At 42.7% G+C, this 27,157-nt stretch overlaps 1 protein-coding gene across 1 annotated transcript in view; it reads left to right on the top strand.

Moving 5' to 3' along the window:
* The window catches only part of CYP51A1 (cytochrome P450 family 51 subfamily A member 1), a 48,133-nt gene that overhangs the window by 7,885 nt on the left and 13,091 nt on the right, over window positions 1-27,157 (top strand). Inside the window, exons 3-8 of the mRNA XM_069211627.1 lie at window positions 10,972-11,148; window positions 14,174-14,300; window positions 14,508-14,682; window positions 19,204-19,323; window positions 23,992-24,187; window positions 25,768-25,863. Of these exons, the coding sequence (XP_069067728.1) occupies window positions 10,972-11,148; window positions 14,174-14,300; window positions 14,508-14,682; window positions 19,204-19,323; window positions 23,992-24,187; window positions 25,768-25,863 (891 nt within the window). The remainder of the gene's footprint in view (window positions 1-10,971; window positions 11,149-14,173; window positions 14,301-14,507; window positions 14,683-19,203; window positions 19,324-23,991; window positions 24,188-25,767; window positions 25,864-27,157) is intronic.

Below are 27,157 nucleotides of genomic sequence, written 5' to 3'. Positions count from 1 at the left end.
AATGGCTCTCCCAAATAGCAAGATGACAGGACTCTTACTAGTTGTGGAGTGAGGAGTTGAATGATAAGCACGGAGGGCTTGACACAGGGCCTGGATTAACTTGATTCCCCCCATTGACGCTCGTTGAAATACCTTTTTGACGGTACCTAGGAATCGTTCAACACTATTGGCTTGTGTCCACAGAGGTATACTCTTTTGGTGCTTGAGATTTAGTGTGATTAGAAACTCCTTGAATTCTTTGCTATCGAACGGCAGACCATTGTCAGGTTTGAGAATGGCGTGGATACCCTTGGTGCAAAGATGTCGTCCGGCCGCTCGATGATCTCGTCATGAGTTGTTCTACTAAAGGAAAGCGTGAACACTCATCAATGACTACCATGAGATGATGTCTGTTCCCTAAGTGCCCAAAGAAGTCAACTGCAACTCTTTCCCAAACCTGTGCAGTCAGGTCAGAAGGTCACTGGATGCTGCCTCACTTTGGGGGAAAGGCAGTTGCACAGATGGCACTCTTTTAGTTCCTTCTCAACTCGTTCTCGAACCACACTTGGTCTCTTAGGGCTCTTTTGATGGTTACAATGCCACATTGTCCTCCATGGACTTCTTCAGTGACTGGCTTGTCGGAGGCTCTCAGGTATGAAAAATTTTAGTGCCTCTCAATACAACACCTTTCTTGGTTACTAACAATCTTGTACATTTCTGTATTTGTTAAATTCACTATCAGCAAAAGGTCGAGTGTTCCCCTTCCACCATTGAGTTGAAATGATGCCTTTGAGAATAAGCATGTATTTATCGGCATTAGTGGTAACAATAATCTATTCAATGGATAGGGCTTCTTGTGTACTGAACGCCACAATGAAGTTAATGTACTCCTCAGCCTTTTTGGATGTTGCACTGTGACGATGTAATGGTACCCGCGAAAGGAAATCAGCAGTGTTCTGATCTTTCCTGTGTTGCGTACAATTACATAGTCATAATCTTGCATTTGCAACCCCACCTCTCAATGCGAGGGAGAATCTTGGATTTCGGATATCCAAAAATAGTGAGCAGCGCCTGGTGGTCAGTAATGATAGTGAAACGTTTTCCATATAAAAAGACATGAAAATGTTTGCAGGCCCACACTACAGCCAGACTCCCCTTCTCCGGCGAAAATAGCCACGTCCCGTGTTAGACAGGCTTCTACTGGCACTGGCTACAGTGTGTTTCTGCACATACAGCTGATCGTTATGTTGAGCAAGGATTGCCCCCAGCCACACCAGGCCCGCATCTACTGTGATCTCTATGTAACTTGGGGACAAAATAGGCTATATCAGCGGCTTTCTCAATCACATGTTTTATTCTTTTGAAGCTTTGATCACATTCAGGAGACCACTGGGAAGGGACATTTTGTTTGGTCGAGTCTTTTAATGGGGCACTCACTGTAGCAAAGTCACAATTGTACCTTGAGCAATAACTGGCCATGCCCAAGAAAGATTGTAGCATGGTAACATCTTGTGAGGGGGCAAGTAGCTGACAGTGCGTGCACTTTATCTGATTCAGCAGTCATTCCCCATTAGAGAATATGTGCCTAAAGAATTTAAGTTTGGCTTTGCGAAAACTCACACTTTGCTGCGTTCAGAATGAGACCCCCATGAGCAAGTAATTGCCACACTTTTGTAAGAGCCTTGTCATGCTCCTCTTCTGTTGCTCCAAATACCAGTAAGTCATCACTGTAATTAAAACCATGAGTGGCAGGTTGACCTATTCAACATATAACATCCTAAAATATTTGAGCAGCTGACAACGCTCCAAAACTCAGCGTTTGTATCTGAACACACCAACATGAGTTGAAAAAGTAGTGATGTACCTGCAGTTTTATTTCCAACTCAGGTTGATGGTATCCCTTGTTCAGGTCAAGATGGGAGAAGACTTTTGGCACCGTTCAGTTGTATGTTCATGTCAGCTACGTGTGGACCAGGATATCATTCTCTCTCGATTGTTTTGTTAGCCTGGTGCATATCAATACAGATGCACATTGCACCTCCACTGTTGTTTTTTGGCACCATCACTATGGGAGAAACCCATGATGTAGGACAGGTGGAGCGCTCAACTATGTCATTCTTCGCCAGCATTTCTAGTTCTTTCTTAACAGCTCCTTGTAAGTCAATCAATCAATCAATAGATTTATAAAGCGCACTACTCACCCGTTAGGGTCTCAAGGCGCTGGGGGACGCTACTGGTCGAAGAGCCATGTCTTGAGGCGTTTCCTGAATGTCAGGAGGTCCTGGGTCTGGCGAAGGTGGAGTGGTAGGGAGTTCCAGGTCTTGGCGGCTAGGTGGGAAAATGATCTTCCTCCAGTGGTGGTGCGGCAGATGCGGGGGACGGAGGCGAGGGCGAAGCTGGCAGAGCGAAGATTGCGGGTCGGGGTGTGGAAGGTGAGCCTGTCATTGAGGTAGGCTGGACCTGTGTTGTGGACGGCTTTGTGTGCGTGGGTGAGGAGTTTGAAGGTGATCCTCTTCGATACGGGTAGCCAGTGAAAGTCTCTGAGGTGGGGGGAGATGTGGTTGCGGCGTGGGACGTCAAGAATGAGGCAGGCGCAAGCGTTCTGGACTCGTTGCAGCTTCATTTGGAGTTTGGCCGTTGTTCCTGCATATAGAGCATTTCCGTAGTCAAATTGGCTGCTGACCAGGGCGTGGGTGACAGTTTTCCTGGTTTCGATGGGAATCCACTTGAAGATCTTGCGGAGTATACGGAGAATGTTGTAGCAGGAAGAGGAGATTATGTTGACCTGCGGAGTCATGCTGAGTGTGGAATCAAAGATGAATCCCAGGTTGGGTGCGTGGGTGGTGGGCGAGGTGCAGTTCCTAGGGAGGTGGGCCACCAGGAGTCGTTCCATGCTAGGTTGGCGCCAAAGATGAGGATCTCTGTCTTGTCTGTGTTTAACTTGAGGCGGCTTGATTCCATCCAGTTGCCGATGGCGTGAAGTCCGTTGTGGAGGTTGTTCCTTGCAGTTGTAGGGTCTTTCGTGAGGGAGAGGATCATCTGGGTGTCGTCTGCGTAGGATATTATGTTGATGTGGTGGGTTTGTGCGATGTTGGCGAGTGGGGCCATGTAAACGTTGAAAAGCGTTGGGCTGAGAGATGATCCCTGGGGGACGCCACAGATCATCTTGGAGGTTTCTGACTGGAACGGTGGAAGGCGGACTCTCTGGGTTCTGCCGACAAGAAATTACGAGATCCATTCGAGAGCCTTGTCGCGGATTCCGGCGTTGTGAAGGCGTGTGCTGAGAGTGTGATGACATACTGTGTCGAAGGCTTCGGAGAGGTCCAGGAGGATGAGTGCCACTGTTTCTCCTTCGTCGAGCATGGTCCTGATGTCGTCTGTGGCAGCAATGAGTGCGGTCTCGGTGCTGTGGTTTTTGCGGAATCCGGATTGGGAGGTATTGAGCACCTTGCTGTCTTCCAGGAACAGAGATAATTAGCTGTTCACGATTTTATCGATGACCTTGGCTGGGAAGGGGAGGAGGGAGATTGGCCGGTAATTCTTGGGGTCATCTGGGTCCGCCTTGGGCTTCTTCAGCAGGGTGTTGACTTCTGCGTGTTTCCAGCTTTCTGGGAAGGTGGCTGATTCAAAGGAGTTGTTGATGGTGTCGCAGAGGTGGGGAGCGATGATGTTGCTTGCTTTATTGAAGATGTGGTGTGTGCAGGGGTCTGATGGTGAGCCGGAGTGGATGGAGGCCATGGTGTTAGCGATGTCTTCTTTGTTGACGAGGGTCCAGTTGTGGAGGAGGTAGGTGTTGTTTGGGGTGTTGGGTTCGTGGGTGTCTGTGGTCAATTGGTGGGTCTGGGGGTTGAAGCTGTTGTCAATTTTTTCTATCTTTCGACGGAAATGGGTTGCAAGGGAGTTGCAGAACTCCTGTGATGGCGGGGGTTCGTTGGAACAGGTCCTGGGGCTGGAGAGCTCTTTGATGATGCTGAAGAGCTCTTTACTGTTGTGAGCGTTGGTGTTTATACGTTTTTTGTTGTGGGTCCTTTTGGTGGTGTGGATCAGCTGGTGATGCTTGCATATGGCGTCCTTGAGTGCGATGTGGTTGGAGTTGGTAGGTTCAAGGCGCCAGGTTTCTCCATTTTGCGACATGACCGTGTGGATTCCTGTAAGTCTGGGGTGAACCAGCTGGCCTTGGTTCTGTGGAGGGTGTTTTTTTTTTTTTTGAGCGGCGCGAGGTTGTTGGCGCAATCTTCTATCCAGCGATGCAGGTTGGTGGCGGCTGTGTCGGGGTCCAGGGTCCCAGGGGTGGGGCCAGGGCGAGGGTGGAGATCCGTTGTTCCGTTGAGATTTTGCTCCAGTTGTGTCGGGGGGGTCATGTGCGGTGGTGGTGAGTGACTGGTTTCTGGTAGGAGAAGTGGATGCAGCGGTGGTCTGTCCAGCTGAGTTCGGTGGTGTGGCTGAAGGAGACGTGACTGCTGGCTGAGAAGATGGGGTCGAGTGTGTGGCCTGTGGTGTGGGTGGGTGATGTGACGAGTTGTTTGAGGCCAAGTTTGCCGAGGTTGTCCAACAGGTTGGTGGTGTTGATGTTGTTGTTTTCTAGGTGGAAGTTCAGGTTGCTGAGAAGGATGTAGTCTTTTGAGGCGAGGGCGTTGGCGCTGACAAAGTCGGCGATGGTGTCGCAGAATAAGGATTGGGGGCCCGAGGGTCTGTAGATCAGTGTTCCTGTGGGGCTGGTGTTGGCGTTGATGTGGATGTTGAAGTAGAGGTGCTCGGCAAGGTTGAGGGTGTTGTGGGTGCTGCTAAGTGAAAAGCGTCTCGACGGTGCCGCTGAAAGACAAGACGGATGTTCTCATTAATGTGAAGTCGTACTTTAATTGTCTCGAGCCCTCCTAGGCCATGAAATGACGGAAACAGACTTACAGTTTCAGATTGAGTCTGAGGGTTGTAATTAAGAGCTATTAGTCCCATGTCAGCAATAGTGGCAAAACTGAGTAGGCATGCAGTAGACGAAGTTCTCTGAAGAACATAAATTGGCACATGTACTGATACTGCTTTATGTTGCATTGTCGCTATGAATGACTCTTGACTCTGCAACGGTTTGGAGGCAGGTGTATACCTTCAAGTTCGACAGGTTAAGGCGTGGCACAGGAGACAAGCTATTAAACTTTTTGACTGGCATGATGTTGATCAATGCACCACTGTTTATGATAAATGTTATAGGGCAACCATTAACTTTTATTGTTATCTTAGAGCAGTGTCCAAATTATTTCAGTTTTCATTTGATGGTTTGCCTTTTGTCTTTTGTTCTTCCTTGCAAGTGGCCAAACCAACATGTCCTTCCTTGGTCGGCATCATCATGGCACATACATCTTCTTCACTGGTGCTTGATAATGACTTTGGAGAGCCTGTGTAGGATGAGCTTGATGATGATTCACTTTGTGGGAGCCATTAGATCACACCGAGTGTATTCCCTGATTGAGTAGGATAGACTTCAGATATGGCTCAATGTACAGTGCGAATAAGAGAGGAGGGATTGGGTACCCTTGCAGGTTGCTGTGTAAAATCCTAAAAGGGGGCGAGGAGTTACCATCATAGACTAATTTAGCCATAGGATTCCTATAAAGAGATTGTACCCACTTGATATATCGATTACTAAGAACCCCCTTTGTTGTCCGTAGATAGTCCTAGTTAACCCGGTCAAAGGCCTTCTCTGTGTCCAATAATATCATACCAGCCTTCAGGCCAGTTCTGTCAGCAACATCAAATACAGTAATTGCTGAATTTATATGACTAGTGGTGTCTCTGCTAGGTATAAATCCATGGTGCTGCGGAGAGACCAAATCCTGAATTACTAAGGCCAACCGAGTGGCTAATACCTTGGAGTACATTTTTGCACCGGAACTTATCAAAGAGATAGGCTGAAATGAGCCCCTATCTTCCGAGGGTTTATCTTTTTTCAAAAACACAACAGTATTTGTAAGATTCCACAAAGCTTGGACCTCCCCCACTTTATCGATATAATCAATCAAATGCATAAACTCTGGTACAAGTATATCACTGAATATCCTATAAAATTCAAGTGGGATAGCATCTTCCCAGCTGCCTTACCTGATGGCAAGGCATTGATGGCAGCCTCCACTTTGGACACCAACATATCCACTTGCATAGCCAATGACTGACTACTATCCAGCCTCAGTAGGTTATACCTCCGTAGATATTCAGTAATTTCAAGCAAGTTGACCGATTGGGTTAGTCCATAGATACTTAGGTAAGAAAAAGAGCAAACTGCTCTATAATGGTTTGCGGGTTTGTATAAAGTACTCCCATCAGCGTCCTTGATGGCTTGAATAACACACCTTGATCTTTTTGCTGAGATCTGATGAGCTAGTACTGTTCCACTCTTTCCTCATACTCATATCGAAGAGCCTTATTCTTCTGATAACTAGCTACAGCCTTTTCTGAAAAGCATCGGTCAGACAGACATCGGCTTATGGTTAAGTATGGATAAAGAGCTTGTTCCCCTGATCTCTGGTTGCTATTGCTTGGGCATGCAGAAGCTCAAGTTCCCTTATGTGATGGCGCAACCTATCTACCCCCTCTCTGTCAGATTTATTTTTGCATAGAATAAACTGCAGAGTCACTCCCCGCACAAAGGTCTTCATAGTGTCCCACAGAACCGATGGGAGAGCTGTTCCAGCATTAATAAAAAAAACTTTAAAAAAACTACGTAAGCTGGTCAGACATATAAATCTGATAAGCTATATTAGCCAGAATAACGCATGGAAATGTAAAATGATGTCCTTCCTTTGATCCATCAGAGATAGGAAGTGGCAATAGTACTAGATTGTGAGCCGAAGTAGACTTAAGGCACACTTCCATCTCTGCCCCTTGAACCAACTGTTGCCTTGTGAAAATCATATCAATCGTAGAATAGTGCTTATGAGGGGCGGAGTAGAATGTATACCCAGGAGAAGTTTGATGGTGAGCCCGCTACACATTCCTTAAATCATGCAGCCTCACCAGTTCCATAATAGTTGGCCTTGTCCTAGCCATGCTCTGATGAGCAAATTGATTAGTAGTATCTATGCCGTAGTCCATAATACAATTAAAATCTCCCAGCAATATTAAATCCCCAGCCCATTCAAACCACTCTAAACACAAGTGCTCAAACAGTCCTAGTTCATCTAAATCTGGGCCGTAAACGGCACATAAAACATGTTTTGCAGACCTGGGAGATGGCCCCCTCCCTCTTGGATCGGCGGTGGCTCTAAGAATCTTAACCGCGGCATAATTAGCTGACAAGATGGTAACCCTTCGAATAGAAACTGACTGAGGAGTGCAAGTGATGATGTTGTATCTTAATTGCTTCAATAGTAATCAATCCTTGTATGCTAAGTGAGTTTCAAGAAAGAATAGATCTGGTACCCTTCGAATAGAAACTGACTGAGGAGTGCAAGTGATGATGTTGTATCTTAATTGCTTCAATAGTAATCAATCCTTGTATGCTAAGTGAGTTTCAAAAAAGAATAGATCTGGTATGTTCCCACACATAATTTTAACTCCATTCATTTCAGCAGTCATTATGGTAGCATTACCAACAGGAGACTAAAATCTGCTCTCTGATAGGTGCCCCAGCCATGTGTAGCCTTTCTATACCCTTTTGAATAATCTGACTCCTTTTTCTCCACCCTACCCCTCTAACCCAAATACACATCCCACAACAAAATACCAATGAAAGCCAAGAGGTAGAAGAATATATTGCCCTCCCCCTGCATCTAGAGAAATAAATCATCCCTCCCTTGAGCTGTCAGCTGACAGACAGCACTGTGAGTGTTCTCAACTCAAACACCCTTCACTCCCCCAACCACCTGCCACCATCCAACAAAACAGGAGAGTAAAAACAATACTTAAAAGTTCCTAAATGATTGCAGGCAAAAGGAAGAGACAAAGAGCTCTGAATACCAATATTCCGACCCACACATAACTAGAGTAAAGCTCAAGGTAGTGTTAAGTCAGGTAGGGGCAGCAAGAGTAGTAGAACCATGCAGTTGTCGAAGGACACAAGTAAAATCTTGCTCTGTTTAACAGAAATGCCTCTGCTTGTCCTTAATGATTCTAAGTCTGGAGGGTTCTTGAAGAAAGACCTGTACCCCAACAGCCTTCAGTGGTTAGATCATCTTGTGCAGCTGCCACCACGGGTTCATAGTGAGTTTACACAAATCTGATCAGACAAAAACAGACAGTGAGTCACTAGCAACCAGTGCAGTAGGTCAGGCTTTCAGTTACGCACACATATCAAAAATGGTCAGGGTGAGTTTGGCCAGTGTTGGCAGGACCCCAAGCCAGTGGAAGTCGGTGTGTATGCTCAGTTTAAGAGTCCATATCGACATCGGCTAAGTCCAGAAAAACCCTCGTAAATAGTTTAACAATAAACTTCCATGAGTCATTCCCCTCTCTGCCCTCCGGTATTGTGAAGACCCTCAGGTTATTGCGCTGCTGGCGATTCTCCAGGTCCTCAGTTTTTGACTGGGCTATTGCCAGCTGGTTCTCATGATCCCTGATAGCTTTGGCTTTGGCTGAGGCTGTCCCTACCTCCTCCAAACCGACTTCCTGCTGCTGAAGCTTGCTTACCTGATTAGTAAGTATTGTGGCTTTCCATGTCATTTCCGCCAGGGACCGCTGCAACAGTTTATCAGCCCTGATTTGAGTGCTTCTACCCGTTGAACGTGCATAAATTGTATGATTGTAGACAGTGAAGTTTTCGTTCCTGGTTCCAACTCTGGCAATGATACAATTGACCCCGCGAAGGTTACTTGTCAAACTTGTACCTGGAGCACTAAGTTCACCCCACCTTTCAATCTGATTCAAACTAGTACCGGAACCTTTGGGAATGTTGAGGGGGGGGCACTAGAATGACGTAGCTCCACTAAGCGGAACCCTGACTGATCATCCTCTCCTGTTGAAGCTCTCTTGGGGGCTGACAAGGTTGCTTGTAGTTTCCCTTCCCCCTTAAAAGCAATCCATTTCTGAAAGGGGCTGTTTTAGAACACACACACATTGGGGGAGTTTAGACGCCGAGAGCCACCCTCAGCCGTGCTGCTCTCCTTAGTAAGAGCCAGACTTTTCTGAGAAGACCCCAGAATAGACTGTGGCAGACTCACCGGGTTACCTTGTTGCATGGCAGAAGAAGGGGAACTGCCAGAGGAGCTCGATGAAGTACTTAGCAGGCTCAGGATGTTACATTGTTGTGAGGCAGTGGAGGGGAAAGATGCCACTGTGCACGAGTCAGCTGCTACAGTGTTGTAGGCAAGTGCCGGGCGTGGGGCTGCAAGGTGGGGGCGTGAGCACAGGTGGCATTCCTTGCTTGTCGGTCTGGACAGCTTCAAATAGAAGCTCCACCGCAGGCGATCCATCAGCAGCTGCCTATATTTTTTCCAAGCTGGCCTGCAGCATGCTGACTGCCTTGTCAAATTGAAGCGCCTCCAGGAAGGGCCGACCGTCTTTGGATGCTGGTACATTCCATGCACTAAGCAGGGGCCCAGCTGGATTGCAGGAGAACTCCAAGCGTGCCCCCAGTGCTGTCATCCATATCCTTGTCGCAGTGTGCTCACCTGTACAGATGCCATATTTTGGATGAGGCAGAAGAGTGCTGTTGTCAGTGTGAGCTGGGGCCCAAGACATTGAGGAGAGCTGATTTGGTCATAAATCTCCAAGAAGTGTGACTGCATTTGGGAAACACGCCGTGGATCGTTGCGGCTGCCAAGATTAGCCTTTTGTCAGAGGTAACAGTGGTGATGTGCATGGAACGGAATGGTTACGGGGTTAGGGGAGTGTCAGAAGCCATGGAGTGGGAAGGCGATCCTGCAGCCTTTGCATGTCTGTCCCGTGGCTGGGCATTTATCTTCATGTGGAAATGAAAAACCACATCCAAAACAACTTTTAATTCTTTGCAGACTTTGACGTGCATGATTCTGCCTTGTGCTTACTTTTCATGGCCAATACTGATTCATTTTTCACTGTTCCAGCTTCCGTAGCAGCAGCTTGTCGATCTGCTCTTTTTTTTTCAGCTCTTGCAGCCATTAGTATTTTCTCTAGACTGATCGGCTCTCTCGCAACATGCGCCTTCTGAAGGAGTCTGAAAGGCAGTGGCTTCTTCATTATTAAATTCACTAAACTTACAGTGTTTGATGAGCAGATCAAGTCTTCCAACAAACTTGTCCACTGTTTCACCACCTTGCTGTCCTGCTTGATTGAAAATGTACCTTTTAGTCGACATTCGGCGTTGGATTTAAAAGGAACCCAATGCTTCTTTGATCTGACGGTACAATATTGCATCAGTCTGTGAGATTTTCTTCAGCACTTCTTTTACTGCATTACTGGCTTGGTTCTTTAAAAACTTAATGATTTTCTTATCATCTTCTAGGGCATCTATGAAGTCATCAGATGTCTCAATCCATGCAGTCCATCTGGTGCTAGTATTTCACTTTTTGGCAGTGGTGGTTTCTGAAACACAGCTGCGTCATATTTTGTGCTCTTTTCTATAACCATTTCTTGAGGCACACCCTCCACCATGATTCTTTTGTCATAAAAGATTTTGCGGTGTTTTGTTCGAGCCCTTTCTTAAAAAGGAATTTTATTTTAAATTTCATGGTGTTTGCATGCATATCCTGTGTTTCTATCTGATTAATGTAAGTAAAATGTAACATACCTATAACAATGACAAATTACTTGCCTCCGGCATAGGTTGTTCAATTTAGATGTTCTCATATTTTTTCATAGTCAATAGGAATCTTTCACCCACTTCTTTCCCATTGTGATCCAGGGTTTACTTCTAAAGGATCTTGACATAAGGAAGAAAATCTACTGGCCAACAAGTGTATTGTGCACATATACACATTTATGGTGTAAAACAACATCTGTGAATAATTTGGTTGTCTATGCCCGTGCTTTCTAAAGAAGATAGCATTTTGTCATTGCTGAGCTGTTCTGTTTTGGTGTGTCTTTCAGTACGGACCTGTTTTTAGCTTCACCATGGTGGGAAAGACCTTCACCTACCTCCTGGGCAGCGATGCAGCCGCTCTACTCTTTAACAGTAAGAATGAAGATCTGAATGCAGAGGATGTTTACTCCAAGTTGACAACACCAGTTTTTGGCAAGGGTGTGGCATATGATGTCCCCAATCCAGTAAGTATCAACAGAGTTCACTCTTGATAAAACTTGTAATCTACATGCCTACAAGTATCTGGGACAGTCACCATACAGAATGGGGCACATTAACAAACTGCAATTTGTAGTACATTTAGTACTCAAATTGTATTCACAGACATGCATGCAGAGGTCTGCTCCCCAGTCTCTCCTGTCTCATATGTGTGGAAATCTCCACACATGTATGCCTACTGTTTTAATAGTGAATGTGGGAAGGTTGTTAAGAGCGGGAAAGGGATGGGTTTAAGGAGAGCTATGCACCTACCCATAAAAGAGTATCCCATCCCTACTCAGAACGTACACTTCTAAAGGTACTACAGCCAAAAAGGACCCAAAAACAGCAACAAATGGAGTAGCTCCAACTTCAGACCTGGATTAAGTCCAACACCACACGAGACCAGACAGTGGTTCTGCAACACCATCCCATAGAAAATAATAGAGACAGGGACCTGAAATAACCCCACATAGGAAATATATTGAAACAAATTAACTTATTTTGAGGTCTTATAATTATATATAAATGTAATTAAAATAATACATAAATAAAAAATATTATTTTATTGTAAAATATTTTAATCACAGCTTTTAATTTAAAAATAAGAAACTTTAGTTTAAAAAAAAAAAGAAACAACCAATTTAAATTCTGTGCTTAATTTTGTAATTGTTACTTCATAATAAAAAATAATATTTTACTTTCGTTTTTTTTAATAAATCTGTAAGAATAATTGTAGTTCCTCCTAAATCCCAAATACAATTGCTTTTTTTCGTTTTACCTGAGGAGGCGTACTGCTTCTCTTTTAAAACGTATCCCAGAAATCTTCCACTTTCTTGGGATGGAAATGTCCCCTTCATAATAAATCGGCATGTACTCCTGCTCGGAGTTTCCCCCCTGCATGTGAATTGGTGTCCTGTCTTTTTTTTTCCCTTGGCATCATGCTAGTCTAACGTGGACTTTGAAGCCTTCCTTCTTAACAGATAGAACACAAACTGTCATCCTAGCACCTAACTACTCAAAAACCCGCTAACTCAACTTTGGAGTGCTTCAAGCATACATGATTTCTCTGAGCAAAATCATTCACATATACAACATCCTCTCCTATAATGATGACATTCAACTCATACTGTCCCCCCTTGGACAAGACGCCCAATACAAGAAACAAGTTCACCGCCTGCATGACCGAAGTCGGTAACTGGATGAAAGCCAGCTGTCTCAAGCTCAACAGACAAGACAACACAGAAGTAGTGATCTTCGGCAAGAACATTTCACAACTGCTGGTTGGCCGAACTCGGACCCACACCCAGCACCCATGCCAGTTAAGTCAGCATTCATCAACAGAAAACTGGACGTGACTGCACACGTCTACGGCATTAGTGCATTCTGCTCCCACACCCGGAAGATACTGTGGAAGATCTTCAAATGGTTCCCAAGCAACACTAGAAAAACTGTCTTTCACAACACCCTCTATACACGGATCACCAAGCACCTCACTTGAAGACTACAAAGCATCCAGAACTTGGCAGATAGACTCATCCTCGACCACCCACACAGAACTCACATAATACCACATCACACTTTAGGGAGCTCCACTGGTGCCCGATCTCCAAATGTGCTCAATGTGTCATTTCAAACCCTCACACAGACTTTCGAGGCACTACACATCTTAGGCCCCACCTACCTTAATATTCTTATATCCTTCCACCAACCACCCAGACACCTCCACTCAATGGACCCAAATCATGAGGACGGGCGTTCTCTTTTATCACTCCTAAAGTGTGGATAGGCCTTATGCTCCACTTCAGAGCAACCTTTATGTTTTGTGTTGCTTTACCAAGCATTATGTCTTGAATTTAGCAAGAAGTTGAAGACCTGGCCTTTAATCAACCTTCTGTAGGCAGGGCTAGGCGCATACCTACTCAATGCCAGGATACCTTTTGGGGATGATATTGTGCTTTACAAATACACATAACATAACAGGCCTAGGTCTGTTCTTGAAAACGAGGGGTCCAGGGCCTCTCCTATGACCCAGAGGGGCACTCCCTCATTCTACTTTATCATGAAACAAACATTAATGTGAAACTCATTTGTCATAGATATGTAATTGGGCAGGAATCACTGCTATTAAATAAATTGTAATAAACAAAAATAATTTTAAACATTGAGACAGTAAAAATTCTGTCAGGCATATGTCCAAAATATTAAATGAAACCAGTACCTAAGTTCATGTAGGTTTGTGAATAGCAATTTGTAGTACATGAGTATCACTGTTGTAGTACTATTTAACATACTACATGCACTTTGTGAAGGGGCACCTAAACGTAGACATGTCTCAGTGCACTCTTCCAGTGTTCCTCCTCACTAGTCAAGCGTTTTCTCCTATTTCTTTCATAAACTAATATTAAAACATTTAAAGTATACTGTGATGATTGTCTTTTGTATGTCTTAAGCTCAACTTCATCTTTAAAATTGAATTTTAAGAAGCATTCAGGTTGTGCCCTTAAGGTAATTTTCCATTTGCAGCACTTAACCTGTGCTTTTGTGTAGTTGAGCAAGTGCATTTGAAAGCTCATAAATGTTGGTCGCTGCTGTGCAGTTATGCCTTCTGTGATCTATGTCTCACTCACTGCACTGGTCTCTAGTTTTTAAGGTCCGTCATTCCATGTATTGCTCAATTTGCCAAGTACGAATTGCAATGTGTGTATTTTTTTTATTTTTTTTACAAATTGTTTGCAGCAAGCCTTTCTATATACAGGTTTGCAGTTGACTGTTAGCAATTTCCCTCCCAAAAAAATCACCATCTTTGTGAGTCGCATTTTCCGTTTGAACAACAGGCCCTATGAGAGGTCTTACATTTTCTATAAAATTTAATGCATTCTGTCAAGTATGCAGTAAATACCTGAACTGAAGAGTGAACATTAAAGGTTTTTTGTAGTAAATTAATGATTGCTTAAAATTTGAAGGCATTGTTTTACCTTTGGATAGTCTCATGTTGTCTAATGTTTTCAGATATTTTTGGAGCAAAAGAAAATGCTGAAGACTGGACTCAATATTGCCCAGTTTAAAAATCATGTGCCCCTTATCGAAGAAGAAACAATAGAATATTTCAGACGGTGGGGAGACAGCGGAGAGGAAAGTAAGTCTATATAATATATAAAAAATGTATAATCTCCATCAAGGTGTCGCCAAGTTTTTGGAAAAGCTATTTATGTTTTTAAGTGACTCCTTTCGATTCCATAAAAAAGTGATGCAAAAATCAAGCTAAGTGACCACTGAGAAATGGGCGAAATCTCCATGGTATTCCAGTAAGTCACAGGCGAATGCAATTGCTCTTTTCCCCCAGACCTGTTTGAAGCTCTTTCCGAACTAATCATCTTAACAGCAAGCCGATGTTTGCATGGAAAAGAAATCCGAAAGCAGCTTAATGAGAAGGTGGCTCAACTCTATGCTGATCTAGATGGAGGGTTTTCTCACGCGGCTTGGCTCCTGCCAGGTTGGCTCCCTTTGCCCAGCTTCAGGTAAAATCAGATTTAACTATTGTGAAATTCTAAAGTGGACTGACCACATGTGTGTTCCACGGCATTTTTTTCTCACCCCGCAAGAGAATTGTTCATACAGATGAAAACGTTGGGGCTGGAGGGACACAGTTTGCCTCTCGCACTGTTTTTAAAACCCTGCTCCACCATTAAACCCCGATGAATTCAACACTACACATGATATGGCAAAACCAACACGGGGGACAGATGTAAATGTTTCAGCATAGTTTGAAATATTGAAAATATATAAGGTTGTTTGTTTTAATATTGGTGTGCCCATATGTTTGATACGAACCAGGAATCCCATTTCTTTTATCCCTAACATAGGGCAGAATGCAGAAGTAAAAGATTAGATGGCAGTAATAAATATAGTTTGTATATGGGAATACATAGGAGGTAGTCCCTTGGGTAACTGATTTCAAAACTGTGGGGCTAGTCTCACACTCCCAAACCCTGAATCATCCTCTTTGCCTGTATGTATATAATTCCACTGAACACATTTCTTCTTTCTGTAATAACACTGGCCATCAAATCAGTATGCCCCTCATGGAAGCTCTGCTAAGAAAGGTGGGTTGATTCTCCCTCCACAGAGAAAAAATAAATAAATCAACTGCTATGCTGTTGCTCCTCGCTAAGCATAGAATTGCGATGGCATGGATGTGTGGTCCTCCACCTATGATCCATAAATAATGAGGCCTATTGTGATGACTTAGTCCTCCAACCTACCTATTAAAGCAGACTGAAAGACATACACGGTTCATTGAGATCATACCTTGCTACTACAGGCATCACTACTCCCAGGAATTCAAGCCCTCACATAACCAATGAAATTTATAGTAACTATTCCTGATGTTCAAGTATGCAGACCACTGCAATACTGAGAATGATTAAAGCATATGTACCTAACCTTAAATGTAAAAAGATAGTTCAATATTGTGCATGCTACTACTTGTATTTTATGTAAACAGCATGTCTTGTCAGAATACAATAGCACTTCATTTTACTGTGCTAAAAGCATATGCTGAGTGTAGATGGATACATGTATGTATGTATGCATCTTTCCTGGAAATGTGGAAAATTCACTGTTGTGTGTTAGCTGTCAAAGGATAACAGAAAAAAATGGTCTGCATCAATTGCAACAGGTCAGGGTAACATTTTCTATATCTGAGTGCAGCAGCCATCTTCCGCATTACCTTTTACCAATGAGCATAGGAGCTTGTGTATGACAACCAATGGGACCCTTTCCCCTTATTTAATTTACATAGTGCTCTATGGTAAACAGGAGCTGGTGTCTTGCTGTGTCATCTAATAGGTAGAAGTAAGTGGCCTGAATTCTTGCTTTTAAATAAATATCCATATATAAAAGACCAATTAAAATGTCCTTACTATGTAAACATTCTGTATATTTAACTTATGCTTAATTTAGCTGTGTTTGCCACCAATTCCACCATGCTGCTGCTCACCAATGTAGAGGTTGCCACTACTCGTGAGAGTGGACTCGCAATATATGCATGCAGTCTCAAGATGAATGTCGCACACTCAGAGAGTGTGTTGATTCAAAGATTTATTATGTCAAAAAAAGTGCCACACTGACGAAGGCCGAGTGCTGAAACGCATTTGTTTTTGTTTCTTTTTTGTCTATATGGCATAATAAATCATTGAATCAACACACTGTATGAGTGCACAACATTCATCTTGGGACTGCATGCATGCATGTGTTTGTATATAGATATGATATATTTTTTAATTCACTGAAAAAACAAAGGTTACAAGGATGTTATAGTTAGGAAATAGAAGTTATAGTTACCCTAGGGCACCAATGCTGTTTTATTACTGTCATCTTTGCAAGCTCTCCTATTACAAATAGTGTCTAGAATGGGATCCTGGAGCTTTTGCACAGTATGCAAGAATACATCTACCTCGCACCCGGCTTCAGCAGTTCCAAATGTTTTACGAGTCCATGCTACTTTTGGGCCTAATACTGCAAATCATGCAATTATCGAAGTTTAAAAAGAAATGTGCTGATCATGTTCTGTCCCTTTAGACCAGTGATACTCAAAGTACGGCCCGCGGGCGCAGCACTGTGCTGCTGTTTGTTCGACTCAGCACTGGCACTAAAAATTGTTGAATAAACGAACAAGTATTTATTTGGAGTCGAATTGAAGTTAAAGAAAGGAGTAACTAGGGTGTTCTGGAACTCTTAACTTTAAAAACACCTTCATTATTAAAGACATCTTGCAGCAAAAATATAAAAGTATGATCTGTGTTAAATTCAAACAGTACCTTTAAATAACCTGCAGAACATATTATATCAGTGCATTAAGAAGTATTTTTTAAAGTGATAGTTTTCAAAAATGAAGTTAGAAACTTTCATCCCCTTCCATCCTACACACCCTAACAACAATGTGAATTGTGAACTAAAAGGCAAGTCAGTTGTTATGTGAACTCTTTGGGAGAGCTAGGTTTCTATAAACCATGAACAACATTATAGTTTATTAAATAATACACAGAAGGTTTTATACAACATACATCCTGAAGACACACTTCAAGGTTCTTATATGTGTGATGAAGAAAAAGGAAAAAAAGAGGTAAAGTGAAATAAAACATTTGCCTAGGATCACACATTATGGTTAAGTAGAGAAGCCGGGATTTATACCCATGTTTCTGGATTCACATTAGGCAGTTCAGACCCTAGATGTATATGCTTCACTTCCTCTATACACACTTTACCACTACCCCACCCAGCCCTACCCCCAGCCCTCCAGCCCCCACCATGCTGGCAGCAATGCGGCCCTCAGTCACATAGACCAAACAGTGCGGCCCCTGGGAAAATATTTGTGAGTACCCATGCTTTAGACAATCACAGCATAACTAGGTACACGCTAATACTGTATAAAAATGTTAAGTCTGCTGGGTGAAGAGTGGTCATTGCAAAATACCTGATGCTCTGACTCTTCTTGTTGATTTGATTCTGAATCTAGACTAGAAATCTTCTTCCCTCTGAATATATGTGTGATGGGTGGCGTAAACAGAATCAGCATCCTTAATACATTCTCTAAGAACAGCAAACAGTATCTCAAATCCTCCTCCGCAGACTGCAGTTTTACACAACTGTGTCATAAGATGTTTGAAAATTAGGCCTCAAACTGTGTGAAAAAAAACAAATTGATGTAATGGAGATTTTTTTTGTTGTACCAGGTTTTTACTTAGAAAGATTCAGATATGCCTATTATCAGGGATAATATCAGATCCGACCCCCACCTAGCTTCCAGGATAATATACTTGGTCAATTGAGCTTGGTTGTTGACAGGTATGATTGTATATTCAGTTTGGTCTAAAACTCATGCAACTTACAAGTGACTGTCATTGTCCCTTCTTGAGATTTATGGTTTAGTTGAACTCTACAGCAACTCTTTCATACCCCCGTTTTGCTCTCGTTTAATGCCAACATTAAGTCACAGCAATAAATAAACTGACTGGAGAAGTCTGTAAAATGCAATTCCATACAAAAAACACCATCAGACTTCACATAACCATTTGTTTTAGAATCCAAGAACCTGGGGAAGTCTATAGGTACCCATAAACATGAAGCCACCAAGTATGTCACTTTGTATCTCCTCCTGTAGTTACGAACACACCCCTTGATTTTAGCATGGTCTGTCTTCCCTGCCCTTCCTTTCCTGCTTCTGATAGCACAAAGTTGTTTTCCCAACTCAGTCTCGAGGTAGGAAGGAGTCCATGCTTGCTAACCATTTCAATAATAAATGTCTCCTCCCTTAGAACTTGAAAAGCTAAACAAGAGGACACTGAACAGGGGATTACTCACATTTATTTTCCTGTAGCAGACCCACTTGGTCACAGTTCAAAGGTACGCCTTTGATGGTACGCCAAGATTTTATAGTGACCACTTAGGTCATTCTGGTGGTAACCATTTTAAGGTTTTTTCCCCAGCTCCAATACCTGCTTATAGAGTTTCTCACAGTTGAAACTAGCAAATTGAAGCATAGGAATTATATATTTTTTTTCACATGGCTTTAGATTATATTGCTACCATGAGAATGTATCTATTCGTCTGTAGTCCCAATATCTTTCAGGCTTGCAAAAGGACCACTTTGTGTATGTGAACCATGCTGTAGTGTTCCTGATTGTACTAATATGTCCACAAACCAATTTCTGCCTAACACCTCTTGCTTGCCATTAGCCACTATGGAGCCATGCTCCAACATCTGATGACAAACTGGCTGCTGAACCTTTTTTTCATTTAAAGTAATGGATCTACTACTCCTACCATGAGTGCTTCATCATGTAGTGTTTCAAATCACAAACTAATTAAAAAAGTCCTCTTTTCTGCATTATTTTAGGTTTTTCTCTCTACTTTACCACGTCTCATTGACATATCCAGTTTAAAGCATAGCTCGTACATCTGTACATTTTGTATATATTGCAAAATCAGGTAATTGCAAATGTACTTATGTATATTTTAATTTGTTTTCTGGAAATCAGAAAAAGAGACAGGGCACACCGAGAAATCAAAAATATCTTCTATGAGGTTATACGGGAACGGAAGCAGTCTGGAAAAAGGGAAGATGACATGCTTCAGACATTGCTTGATGCCACTTACAAGTAGGTGAAAAAGTATCTTTAGAAGTTGAATTATTGCACAGTGATTGTGAGAAATTAATATTGTGCTTGAGGAACAGTATTCTGAAACTAGTAACTAGAAGCAGACAGCTTGATTGTTCATGTCACTTTAATAAAAAAGAACAAACTAATAGTTGCTATTATTTATTGGTATAGAATTTTTAAAAGCAACAATGTATTGAGTTATATTAGAAGCTAAATTCAAATAATGGGCAGATTCACGTTGACTGGCAACAAATGCTCCCTCAGGATGTGCCTGCCTTCCGCCACAGGAACACAGCATCAGTATTTCAAACACAGAAAGAATTGCGAGGGGCACAAATATATTTTTTTTATTGTGTTAGCCCAGTTGTACTTAGACAATAGATGTGTTAAAATATATTTTTATTTTTGACCCTCGCAATTCTTTCTCTATATTATATTAAAACGTGTTCCTAAAAGTCAGTCTCTGCCATAGTCTTGACCGCCTGGTGACCTATTTTAATGCATTTCCTGATTTGTTCATGGTTGACATTTTTGAAAACTCTGCTGGTCTAGAGTTCTGCAAGGCTTCTTTGATTTCCTAGCCTTAAGAAGGAATTTAGTTGTTATCTAATTATTAGTCTACCTGGTTTTCATCACATGCAACACAGTATACTGTGTGAATATTTGTTGTAGCTACACCAAGGTTACAGTTTTCCTTCCTGGGAAAATATATGTGCACGCTTACTTTATTACCTTTTATCAGGCAAGGATTTTGGAAGCAAACTTTTTTTTGGTCCTTTAATGATGTTAAAGGCAGCTCTTTTGTTTAGACAATAATGGCATCAAAAGACCTAGAGTGAATCCCTACAGCTAGCTGGCATTTGCAGTTGAGGAAGGTCTCTGGAACCCTTTTATTTTAAAATCTATACATATCTTGACAGTATTATGTAATCCTACTCCATGCAAGTGTTCACCATCTTTCTCCACTTAGTGTCATCCTTTTTGTTGGATGTATGCCACTTTATTCACTGTTTTACTTTTACTTTTCCAAGTCAAACAATATATGCATTACACTATTTCCTTTCTTCGAATACTATGGTAACTTATAAGAAATGATGGTAACTGCATAAGAAAGTAATTTACTTTTATATCTTTCAAGTAAAGATGAGGCATGCAGCTGAGAAGTTCATAAAGATCTGAAGCCTTAAACTCTGATGAAAGAAAATAAGTGACCAGTTCAAACATGTCCAAAGTGAAGGTGCCATCTTGCTTCCCATATCAGAGGAAGCATTTAAGGGTGAGGGCTTCAAAGGGGATGCCTCACCTCAATTAGGCACTTACATTTCTTGTTTTTCTGAAATGAAGTCTTTTGACTCCCCTCCTGTTTGGTGCTCACCTACAAGCCTTTGTTTCCTACAAGAGTTGATTTAATCAGATCAGAGAAGTAGACATCAGTCATTTTCTCAATGTTTCCTATTAGTGCTTTAAGGGAAACATTCTAAATTTTGAAAGACAACTCAATGAACAAGGGGAGGCATTGCGGTGCTACTTTTGAGAGAAAACGGGGTGTTTCTGGTGCTTAACACATATAGAGATATATATATCCATCTTTCAACCAAGGTGATCCCATTGGTGGTTGCTCATATCAGAGAAAAATAACAGATTTGGGCAATGTCTTCAAATCTCAGTGACCATTAGCAATAGTAGAAAACACAATACCCCAAAACTGTGCAACCAGATAAATGAACCCAACTTATATGGACTCTAGGCTTCATACAACTTGGCGGACAGGACTAATACACAATAAACCACTAATTCATGATGCCCAAAGGGACCAGAGTCTTAAAGTTTGATCCTTGACTAGACAGACTCACCAACTTCTGCCAGCCCATGTCTCATACAAAGGGATGCCATAAAGGATGATCTGGAGTAGCAGATAAAGAGAATCCTGTGCATCATATAATTCAGCTCTGACAAAGTTGTCACTTTGGCTTCTGAAATGTTTGACTTCATGCACCTTACTCTCAAACTTGGTCCGTCTACAAGAGACTGAGGTCCAGCTTCGGCTTGATGCGAGTGGCCAAAAAATGTTTACAATTTCTCTCCCTTCCTCTTAGGACTACTGTGCTTCTTGCCCAGTAGTGTCAGGTCGGATTATGCTAATGTCATTTTTGCAGGTCTCCCTCAATACCTGCTGAAGAAAATTCAGACTTTTCAGAATGCAGTAGCTCCCTTGGTATTTCATTTACCTAGGCGAATGTCGATGATGGCCCTCTTGAAGAATCTACAGTTGGGTACCTGTCAAAAAAAAAGCATTCTGTTCAGAACCTTAACTCTCATGCTCGGAACTCTTCAGCAGACATGCCCTTGTCCTCCTCGACTCAATTCTACTCTCCACCTAGAGCCCTGCGGTCACCCTCTGGTCACTTTGCCAAAGTTCCCAGGGTAAAGGGAGCAAAAATGAGAGCTAGATCTTTTTCCCTCCTGAACCTGCAAGCCTGGAATAGCCTGCTGGTCGAGCTTTACCAAGTAGCACATGAAAGCTCTTTTAATAAACAGTTGAAAACCTGCCTTTTCATTTCTTAATCCTACTTTTCATTCTTTCATTTATGGGGGATTTGAAGCAAAGCAGCAAAGTGAAAGGACCGGAATTCACAGCATATGTGGCATACAGCGCATTCCTGTCCTTTTTACCCCGCGCTGGTGCCATTTGCACCGTGGTACAAGGGTGCCTGCGCTGCATGCAGGATTGTTTTTCTGCATGAAGTGACACCTTCCTGCACAAAAACAATCCCGGAAGGCTCTTTCCTCTTTCTATGAGTGCTGCAGAAAACATCACACCTAACAGTAGTAAAAAAAAAAAACAAGGAGAAGTACAAGATTTCCCATTGCATCTCCTGGGAGGCGTAAATTGTGAAGCATCCCCGGGTTTACATGGCCCTGTAAATCTGGGAATGCATCAAAATCCATGGGTATTGTGTGGGAACACCCACTGCAACAACAGTGGAACACCTCCCTAACACAGAGTAAGACAACCCAGCAATTTGTGCAATCCTGGAAGGCTCTTTTCTCTTTCTATGAGTGCTGCAGAACACATAACACCTAGAAATAGTTAAAAAAACGAGAAGTACGAGATTTCCCATTGCATCTCGTGGGAGGCATACATTTGGAAGAATCCCCGGGTTTACATGGCCCTGTAAATCTGAGAATGCATCAAAATGCATGGGTATTTTGTGGGAACACCCACTGCAACAACCATGGAACACCTCCCTAACACAGAGTAAGACAACGCAGCGATTTGTGCTGCCTTGCTTTACTCCATAACTATGAGGCCATTCAAAGGCATGCAATATAGCTTTGCGTGACCTCATAGATTTGGTTGAAAGGTTTGCACCGCCGTTGCTTCACTAAAAGTTACGCAAGCCTCCCACAAATATGCCCCTTAGACATTTGGCCGTAGTGTGCCCTATGCAATCCGGATGCTGCTGTCATGCTGTCCACTAATACAAACACCATGCCTCAGAATTGGTTTAGTTGGCGGGCGACATTAGTTCGCACCTCTCAGGCCCATGACATGCTTTAAGGCGAGCAGACAGCGCTAGGGAATCATTCACAAGTCTGGTTGACATTCAGTCTTTGCTGCAAAAGAGAGAACTTGGATTCTTCCCAGATTCCATCACCACCATGAGACCGAGTCTCAATGCAGGCCAGAGTTTCTGGGGGAACTGACTCCGTACGAGGGGGCATCCCTTGGCACGGGCTTGGGGGGTCACTTACACTTTTGACAATGTTGGCTTCATTATTTGCTTGAGTGCTTGGGGTGGTATAATGCGCTGGAAAGCGTTTGAATAAGTTTGCAAAAACATTACACTTGGATGAATAGAGGAAATCCCCCAAGCAACACACCTTATTTAATACCTCTGTTGTTCTTCACTACACATGGCTCATGTACTGCCTGTGTGGCTGCTCTAAACGACCAGTGACATGAATTAATTGTTCGCTGCTGTCATCAGTGGGCCGCTAGCATTTTCACTGGCTCGAACCCTAGAGGGCTGCCTCAGTCTTTAATACTCCGGGCTCTCTAGAAGCAATTGCGATTCTCTAAATGGGGTCGCAATTGTAAGAAGTTGCTATTTTAGCGATTCCTTAAAATTGCACAGCGAATGCCTTTCATACATCTTGAAAGGCATTTTTGCATTCGCAAACGGCCGAATTTTGCGATTCGCACTGTTTGCGAATGCAAAATTGCTTGATACATCTGGCCCCATAATACTTAGAAAAGGTGGTGTGACTCTGTTCCCCCATTGAAAATGGGGAGAATGGACAAAAGTTATCGTCTGTTTTAAGAGTGATAAGTCAATATAATTTCTTAAAATAACTGAAAACTGACAAAGGAGAAAAGTGCTAAGTGATTGCGCCCTACTTGGTGAACGCATACATGATTTCCAACTCTTCTCCTTAGTACTTTAGCTGAGAGACCAGGGTTAAGATAAAGCATTCGTGATTTTGCTGTGCACTGACTACAATTGTCACCTCTTCACCAAATACTGTCCTGCTCTATGTAGATACCATGGTGATCCTCCTCCTCACATCATATTCCTCTGGGGACAAATCTGCACTTAAAATGTTTACCTGACAGAGTACTAATGGCACTTTCTAAATAATACCACTTGTTTCCTGATTTAGGGATGGACACCCTCTGTCAGATGACGAGATTGCTGGTATGCTTATTGGGCTACTGCTAGCTGGACAACATACCTCCTCCACCACAAGTGCATGGATGGGTTTCTTCATGGCGAGAGACAAATCCATACAGGAAAAGTGCTACGCAGAACAGAAAGCTGTCCGTGGGGAAGACTTGCCTGCATTATCCTATGATCAGGTTTGTTGGGTTTCTGCTAAAAAAATATGGAAGCTTCTCCTTGCAAGATAACGTGCATTGACAAATTCTAATGTGTTGAACCAGACTTTTAATTAGTATCTCTGAGTGAGCTTAAATACCAACCTACATTAATGTTCATACAGTCACCAAGTCCTCCTCTGATCCAAGAAACATTAGGTAAAACTATACCCACACATCATTCCTTATTCAAGCAAAACTCTTTCCAAATAAAATAATGCAGTGACATTACAACTGAAGCGCTTTTTTATCCAAAGTGTGAACTATTTCATCACTGTTTGCTTTTTAGTAAACCGTGGTCATCGGAGGCCCACAGGAATTGTATAAAAAGCAAAACTATTCTTTGTTTGTTATGCACTGCAGCACACATATTGTATTGTTTTTGTGAGTGCTCAAGTGCAAGTGTCAAACCTATTGGCTTTGCTTGATGTTAACTGGAGTTATTTTTTTTCCATAGTTGGGTGGTGCAAGTTATCTGTGTGTATTTTGATGTTCTTAAGGTGCATATTTATTGTTGTGTCACATATGCTGCTTTGACTCTAAAAGTGGATGGTAATCTAGTTATTCTGTGCATATGTGGATGTGTATAGAGTGTGGGGGAGTATGCCCCATGAACTCCATATGCAGGAATTCTCGTAGAACAGTTTTCATGTTCTTCCTCAATGGAACAGGTGAGACACCCAGTATTGTTATTCAATGTGTTTTTTGACTTCTATATTTGCTTCCTATTGTAATACGTACTCAGTTTCTCAGTCCTTGAAATGATTTTGTTGCTGGAATTCATCTTTGTGCAAAAGAACCTTTAACTATGTTTCTGGGATTTGTTTTGGTCCAGTCACTGCATGGCATTCTCCACTGGCATGGATCTGATCCAGATTTCCTCAGTTGAACTGCTCTTTCAATCCTTTGTGCCATCCTATGTAGTAGGTCTTGTAAGAGGTCCAGGCAGCACCAGTTCACCTTGGGCAAGGTTGACCACGGGTGGGTTTTGTGTTCCTGCCTCGTTGTGCTATGCACCCCAGTAAACGGGGGAGATCTAAGATGAAAGATTTTTTTTCTTACCTGTTGGTGGCTTGCTTTTAATACTGGGGGCATGTGCCTTAGCTAAAGAAACGCATTTTTCAATTCAGTGTCAATTGTTGTTTTCACTGCATTTTGTTTACGTTTGCGTATTTATTGTTGTATTTGTCTCACTGCCTCACAGTTAACTTTGAATCCTTATAGTATCATGTGAAATATGGTTTCTGGTGTAGAGGATACTTTGGGTCCCACAGTGCTTGAAACACAGACAATCGTCTTTGTCACTTTTCAGAGAGCTCTATTCATCCACCTTTTATCCACCTCTCCCCTCGTTGCTTTCTGCGAAGTCCTATGTTGTCTGATGGATCTGGTAATGAAAAGCTTCTGAAGGCTTGAGTCTGCTTCTCAATTAAGCTTAATATTGAATGTGAAATTACAAATAACAGAACAAAGTTTGAAAACTAGGCAATATTAACCTGTTGTTCTCTCAGACATATTATTAAAGAAGAAAAACTAACTGATATTTTCAAACTTGCTTGTAGCTGAAGGATATGAACGTACTCGATCGGTGCCTGAAGGAAACGCTACGGCTTAGACCGCCCATAATGACTATGATGAGAATGGCAAGAACTCCACAGGTGAGCTTGTGCTTTTCCAGCTAACTTTCAATCAAAACAAATGCAGTGTTCTCAAAGGAGTTGAAATCCTCATACGTCAATTTGTAAACCTTTTTATGAGTACAGCAATGTCAAACTACTGTTTAAGGCACCATAAACACAATCAAATTACCACCTGAAAACGGTCTTAGAAATGACCACCAGTAACTACATATTTAAGACATTGTAGAGCGGTGGAGCCCTAAGGGGCCTTTATCAACTATATCAGTGACCAATTCTTGCAGCTGCTGTAACTTGATACTGCTCTTAACTAAATACTCTAATAAATGCAAAGCCAGTAGACCTGCACACCTTTTACCTGCTTCAAATAGGTGAAACCTGTAGGACCCAGTTCCACTGTACTACCACCTCATATTGCTTTTTATTCTTTGGTGATACTTTATTGAGATACATTTCCATCAGGAGGTAAATCTACTGAAGCTCCATGCCGATTTAAAAAACCATGCCTATCTAGAAAGGTTGGAGGTGTAGCCTGTATCATCCTTTCGTACTGAATATAATTGCTAAACCTCTCAAATAATCCTTAAATGTGTCCAACCCATTAAAACATCCCTGCAGACCCATTGCTCACTTAAAATAATTCTGCTTCCCTTAACTGCAGAAAACTGACAAAGATATAAAGATATTTTGGGCCATATTTATACTTTTTGACGCAAAACTGCGCTAACGCAGTTTTGCGCCAAAAAAATTAGCGCCGGCTAACGCCATTCTGAAGCGCCATGCGGGCGCCGTATTTATTCAATGACGTTAGCCGGCGTTAGCCGCCGGCGCTGTCTGGTGTGCGTTGAAAAAAACGACATACACCAGGCAGCGCCAGCGTAGGGGGAAAATGGCGTATGGGCGTCCACAAATGGTGCAAGTCAGGCTGAGGCAAAAAAATCGGCACAACCCGATTTGCGCCATTTTTTTACAACGCCCATCCCCCATTGAAATGACTCCTGTCTTAGCAAAGACAGGAGTCATGCCCCCTTGCCCAATGGCCATGCCCAGGGGACTTCTGTCCCCTGGGCATGGTCATTGGGCATAGTGGCATGTAGGGGGGCACAAATCAGGCCCCCCTATGCCACAATTTTTTTTAAAAAAAAATACTTACCTGGACTTACCTTAATGTCCCTGGGGTGGGTCCCTCCATCCTTGGGTGTCCTCCTGGGGTGGGCAAGGGTGGCAGGGGGTGTCCCTGGGGGCAGGGGAGGGCACCTCTGGGCTCATTCTGAGCCCACAGGTCCCTTAACGCCTGCCCTGACCCAGGCGCTAA

Source organism: Pleurodeles waltl, chromosome 10 (assembly GCF_031143425.1).
Source record: "Pleurodeles waltl isolate 20211129_DDA chromosome 10, aPleWal1.hap1.20221129, whole genome shotgun sequence".
In the NCBI taxonomy this organism is placed as follows: Eukaryota; Metazoa; Chordata; class Amphibia; order Caudata; family Salamandridae; genus Pleurodeles; species Pleurodeles waltl.
The sequence above is the reverse complement of the archived record's forward strand: the minus strand, read 5'-3'. Positions and strand labels throughout refer to the sequence as shown.